This window comes from Nymphaea colorata, chromosome 4 (genome assembly GCF_008831285.2).
Source record: "Nymphaea colorata isolate Beijing-Zhang1983 chromosome 4, ASM883128v2, whole genome shotgun sequence".
Classification (NCBI taxonomy): domain Eukaryota; kingdom Viridiplantae; phylum Streptophyta; class Magnoliopsida; order Nymphaeales; family Nymphaeaceae; genus Nymphaea; species Nymphaea colorata.
In genome coordinates, this window is record NC_045141.1 from 22820514 (window position 1) to 22826779 (window position 6266).

At 41.4% G+C, this 6266-nt stretch overlaps 1 protein-coding gene across 1 annotated transcript; it reads left to right on the forward strand.

The window, feature by feature from the left end:
• The first annotated feature begins 1110 nt into the window (after positions 1-1110).
• On the forward strand, positions 1111-1936 carry LOC116253059 (21 kDa protein-like). The gene has a single exon (XM_031627795.2). It carries the CDS (start codon positions 1176-1178, stop codon positions 1761-1763), a length of 588 nt encoding a protein of 195 aa, XP_031483655.1. The 5' UTR covers positions 1111-1175; the 3' UTR covers positions 1764-1936.
• Positions 1937-6266: the final 4330 nt, after the last annotated feature.

Sequence of the window (6266 nt, forward strand, 5' to 3'; positions counted from 1 at the left end):
CCCTGATATCGACGCAATCCAGCTCTTTAAAGCAAAGCATGGTTGTCAAATTCTCCTCCCACTTCAACGATAATGGTAGGAACGTCTTAAAAGACCGTAAATATGGACGTCCATCAGTCTTCCTCCTCCAGGCACTAAAATTTTGTAGTCGGTGGTTAGGTATCGGTGAGAATTGAAGTGAAGCATGTGGGGTCCCTTGGCTAGGTCTATCCCATTGGCCCTAGACTTGGTAGGACTCTTGGTGGGCTACGCTGGGTCCAGGGGTGATATGTTTCCAAGTCATCTGCCGGACCCAATAACTTCCAAAGTCGTCAGATGTAGTGTGAAAGGAAGAAAGCTTTATCCGGCCGCTTCTCTGCCGAGCTTGTCATGTTTGGGAAGAAGAGTCCCTCGAGTCACATGCCGGCCAACAGCACGCCATTGTCGGCACACCGCCAGCCATATATACAAAAAGATTATTTAAGTGAGAAAACAACTAGTTTAATATATGCTTGCCATCAAATCACTTTACTAATTTAATATATCTATAAGGCTTTATTATATCTATAAGGCTATATTTCAAAAAAAATGTCTTAATAATAGGTATGAACTTTGTCTCTTACACAAAATGGTTTGGTTTTTACCTACTTTCCATATATACATGCACACAATCACACACACAAACACAAAGCTATAAAAAAGAAGCGAAGACACCTCCAAATCCAAATTGGAGTCATTCGAAGAAGATTTCGAGTTAACATTCATCTTTTTCTATATCTCCCTTCAACTTTTTTTTTTTTTTTTACCGCAGCTTTAAAAGAGAAGTTAGAAAGCAACCTCTCAAGGCTGGTGGACCAGACAGGAGATTGGCCTTTTTTTTCTTTTCTTGGAGTCTAAATCATGGACAGAATGGTAAGTGAGGTGCATGTTTCTTTGCTAAGGCAGAATAAATGCGCTTGCACGTATATGGAAATATATTATATTCTTGGTCCACATTCCGGAACACATGCAGCTATAGTTCTCTTCTTAATAATCAACCAAAATGTGAATCCCTCGTTCTTACTTTTCTTTCACGGCCTTACCACCGCAATCGTGGGCATAATTTCCTACACCCACTTCTATAAAAGCCACAGACTCTTCCTTCGTCTCATTGAGAAACACAGCCCTGAGCTCTGAAGTCTGAAACACTTCCGACGATGGAAGCAAGAAGCCTTCTCCTTGCTCTTCTCCTGGTTCTGGTCGCATCTTCATCTGCCTACCCAACATCATCCATCGCATTCATCAAGTCGTCTTGCTCGGCGACGCGCTTCCCGGACCTCTGCGAGAAGACCCTCTCCTCCTACGCCTCCGATGTGCAGCAAAATCCGCGGTACCTGGCTCAGGCTGCACTCTCGACCAGCCTGACCCGGGCTCGGTCCGCCGCAGACTTCGTCACGAAGCTCTCCCTGCACCCGATCGCGCCGGGCGCAAGTTTGTCTCACCGGGAGAAGGGCGCGATCAAGGACTGCATCTCTACGCTGACCGACTCGGTCTACCAGCTGGGTCAGTCCATAGACGAGGTGAAGCACCTGAGCCGGAGCGAGTACCTGTTTCACGTCAGTAATGTGCAGACCTGGGTTAGTGCGGCTCTGACCGACCAGAATACTTGCATGGACGGGTTCTCCGGCTTGGGCCTGAGAGTGAGCAGAGTTAGGGCGTTGGTGAGGAGGGAGATTGTGGGTGTCGCCCAAATGACTAGCAACGCGCTGGCCCTTGTCAATAAGCTTGCCCCTGGTCATGTGTAAGGGCTCGTGGGCTTTGGGGGGTTTTTGTTTGCGCCTCCCCTTAATATAAATATAGGTAAGGAAGAAGATGGTGGTCACTGTGTGGGAGTTTCTGTAGCATGTAAATGTAGGAGATCATGCATGTAATGTATGATTTCATCTTAATGAAATGTAGTTTGCATATAAAGAACGAACCCTATGAGCAACATTCACCTAAACAACCATGGCGCTCTCTCGCCGTCTCTATCTCTGTGTCTCTGTGGCAAATGTATCAATTTGTGTTAGAATTAGTATCTTTGCAACCAAAATCATGTTTTTGAAGCTCCTTACGTGCAGAAAGTCCAAGAGAAACAGGAACTTTAAAGAACCTCGTTTTTTGGATAAGCAAGTACCCTTCTTCTACCTTTGTCTCTTCTAGGATTAGGAACTTTAAAGATCCTGAAAAGGAGAAATCTGGAACTACTGTGTCGGCGGACTTTTGACGGGCTCATTCAGTGGAAGATTGAAAAGGAAGCCAGTGCGTGGATCCCAACAGTCGATCATATTTTAGGCGGTGTGGGCAAGGAGTAGTTCCAAAGAAACAAAGTTAGGCGTCGTGTGCCGAATAAACAATTCCCCCCCAACTTTTTTTTTTGGGGGACAAAAAGTCATTGTTTTATCCCAAGACAAGACAAACGGGCCCTACTAACGCATCCTACCCTAATCAATCAAGAAATGGCAAAAAATTCTCCATTTTCAACTTTGTCACCCTGGCCTTTAATCAACGCCTACCATTCAAGATTTTTGTACCAGTGTTTGGTTGACACTTAAATATTGCAGACTTTTCGTCCTTATAAACCAGTTACCCAAGCATTCAAAGTTGCGCTTGAGAATTTTTGACTCAATCTCATGTCCAACAATGACAGGCTAAGAGAACACGGTTGGTCATGACTTCTCACTGCGTGACCTTCTAATCTGTGCCCAAAAGTAATGCTTATGGGCAAGAGTCCAAGAAAATCTCAATTTGGCCTATTTTTTTCATGACAAGCAAATTGGCCTTTAGGGAACATTATTGAATTATGTCAAGATGCTCATTTTAGATTACTAATGAAATTTTGATTTCCTTTTGAAGGCCTTGAGTCTAATCAACCTCCTATACAGGTCTGACTCACTGCTCCTCAATAGGACTTCATTTTCTACGGTAGTGGACTCCCATGAATGACTAGTCAATGGTTTAGTTGACCCTGGATATCATCTTTTTATGACTCAGCAACACAAACACGCTCATACACCCAAAAAGTTTGTGGTTGAAGTTGGTTTACATGGTAAATTAAGTGTTCAAATGGAAAAAACTCTACAACTAGTAGATGGTAAATTAAGTCTTCAAATCTTCAAGTGGAGAAACTCAAGCTACCAGATTGGTATTTAAAAGTGAACCAATTCTTCAAAAATTAATTGGAGACTCTTTAGAATATTTATGAAAATAAAGATTTTGTACCGTGGTGGAAAGTTTGGTGTTCTGCCCATGTACTGCTTTTCTTTTCAGGCTACTTGTTGGTTTGGAGTTGATTGATTGCACATATCAACAGCCCACAGAATAGAATTACACATGCATACTTCAATAATTCCCGAATTATGCGGATTCGAAATTAATAAGTGGGGAAAGCGTGTGCAAGGGATTTATAAGAAGAATTGATGCATAAGTGAGAGTCATTCACGCTTGTATGCATCACATCATGGCCGCACATTTGATGATCACGGTTGAGCATGATGTCTCTCATATGCGTTCATCTGGTTTGGCTGAGACAGGTAAGCCGTTGGATCGGAGTCTGAAAACAGGCCTGACGTTTTTGAATCTTTTGAAAACTGTTAAATAATGGCCTATTTGTGCCCTTGCATTTGAACTCCCGCTAGAAGCTCGGCTTGACTGGTGAAATGATAAGAATATCTCTTCTTTCTCCATTGAAATCATTAAGCACTTTACGAAAACAAGAGCTATAAGTTTTCCGCATACTTGAAAATGACAGCCTTTCTCATGTTGGCCTCTCGTGTTGATTATTGCCGGCAAAATTTGCAGAGATGGCGGTTTTCTTTCCATGAATAAAGCCACGAGGAACGCTCCATATGAATCATTTTTCTCACTAAAACAAGAAATGATGGCGACCAAGATTCTTATTCTACTAATAATCTTTCAATCTTTCGTTTACTAATTGCGGTCAATTTATTTAGCGTCCCAATCGTTCAAAAAAGAGTGACGTCTAATGGAAAGGCATATGAAGGCCAGACTTTTTGGGTAAAACTCGCGGAATTACAGAGAAGGAAATAACTAAAACTGCCAATCAATTGCTTCTTCATAACCAAATAACTAATTCTTTGAAAATATTTTTTTTCCTTTTGCAAACGCCTAACGGCAAAATAAAATTAATCTGAACCAAATGAAATTGCCGAAAACGTTGATTCATTTGCATGAAGCAAGGCTGGTGCAGAGTGATGGGTTCAGAACCGGTTGGCTGCAGGTAGTAAATCAGCCCATCTCTTCTTATCTTTAGTTATGCAATTGCACAGTTTTAACTGGATCTAGTATCATATGGCGAGCAGGCACGTCTCGGATCTGGACACAAGCAAGCTCGAGGTTTAAAAGCAGGTCCAACCTGCTGTAAACGTAATTGGATACAACGATTGGAGCCATGACCTGAGCATGGGATGTGGAGTCACATGAAGCCATAATGAATACGAATATGATTACATCATGGGCATGGGGCAGCTTTGAACGTGAACATAGAACATGTTACAGTCATGAACTTCAAGAGTCACACCCAAGGCATGGTTTCTTCGAGTTACGAAGACACGGTAGGCCTGCCCGGGCATCCGCTTAACTAATTAGTCATGGCCTGAAATCAGGGCCCATCTGTTCAGAGTGACCCTGTTACTGTTATCTGTCAACATCAGGACGTTGTGCTTTAACCTCATTATAAAGCCTTCTCTCTCCTTTTCATCTCGGGCAAAGATGTCGATGGACAAGCACAATAAAGCAAGAAATTCCGTCCCTCAAATTTTCGGCTGCTTCAGTGTTCACACCTGCCGGATCACGGACTTCTTTTCTGCGGTCTTCGAACTTTTTCTTCTTTTGAATGGGAATCACATACAGTTTCTTTACTGTGGGCATACCTTTAAAGCAAATTAGCTCGAACAATCTCGGCTTATTTCCCATTTCTTCTCTATTTCAAAAGTATAAAGAAATAAAAAGGAACCAGAATGATAAGCATAGACCAATGGAAGATGATGGCATCGATATAATATCGCTTTCTTGTGCACTACTTCCTTAGTGCTATCTGCTTGTTGGGCACTTGGGCTCTTTTCCCTTTTTATATTGAGGCTGTTTGGCATTTTACCGGTTCTTTTGGATTTACTAAAATACATGCAAACAGGTGCTTACTTTACAAAAATAGGACGCCGGGATCTTAAATCAAACCACATTCAACTATAGTTAGATTCGTTTAATCGCCACCATTGTAGTAGTCATCACGATGAAATTCTTATCGACTTTCATGCTGTGCAACTAAAAGACCGGAAGATCAAGTGGTAGACACGTTTTTACTTGGACCGCTCACATTTTTCCTTTTCTTCAACTTGGATTACAAAGGATACTGCTAAATCCTTGATTTTAATGCCTTCTTACTAGCGGCTTCGATCTGGTCCATCTAACTAGTTGAGTAACGTCTGGACAACCTTTTTGTAACTCCCACATCAAGCCGCACAAGTTGTTCACGAATTTTAATTCGCAGCACATCGAGAGATCGTTATTAATAAACATAATATGTAACTTGACCTCAGGTTTTAACCGATGTTGTCATTATCCGCCTACATTCTACTTTGTAATTCAGGAATATTTTAAAACCCAAGAAAAGTATACAAAAACTTCAGACTAACGTTTTGGCTGTGGGCCGTGCGAAACAAATGCGGTAGGGACCAAAAATTTACTAACATTGTCTTTAACTACATTACCTACTGTAAATCCTTGCGTTCCTTTTTCTTTTATAAGATGAGCACATAAAAAATTGCAGCTAGCGTCTTTAAAGCGAGTAACCCATTCAAAACACAATAAGCGTCACTACGGCCGCCCTGCCAAGCACTTGGTAAATAAGTTTTTGGCAAAGAGGGCAAAATACAGGAGTGTATTGACTCTTCAATAAGACAGGTGGTTGGTGAGGAGGTGCGATGTGCAATGCCCTTCCGCATTTAACGCAAGAGCTAACCTTTGAAGTCGCCAGCAGTCAGCAGAACAGCCAAGTTCCTTTCAAAGTTGAAGCTCAAAAGGACTTTTCCAAACGTTATATATATATATATATATATATATATATATATATATATATATATATATTCTTTTGGAAACAAACTGCTATTCACATAAGTTGGTGAATCAGAAAAACCACAACAACAGATATTAATTTCTATATTTAGACTAGATTCAATACGGCCATTTGAACTTTCAATAAACACATAGTTGACGGAAAAAAATGTGCAACAGTTGAGGAGGCATATGGT

Coding starts and splice junctions, on each gene's coding strand:
- LOC116253059 (XM_031627795.2), top strand. CDS start 1,176: ATGGAAGCAAGAAGCCTTCTCCTTGCTCTTCTCCTGGTTCTGGTCGCA.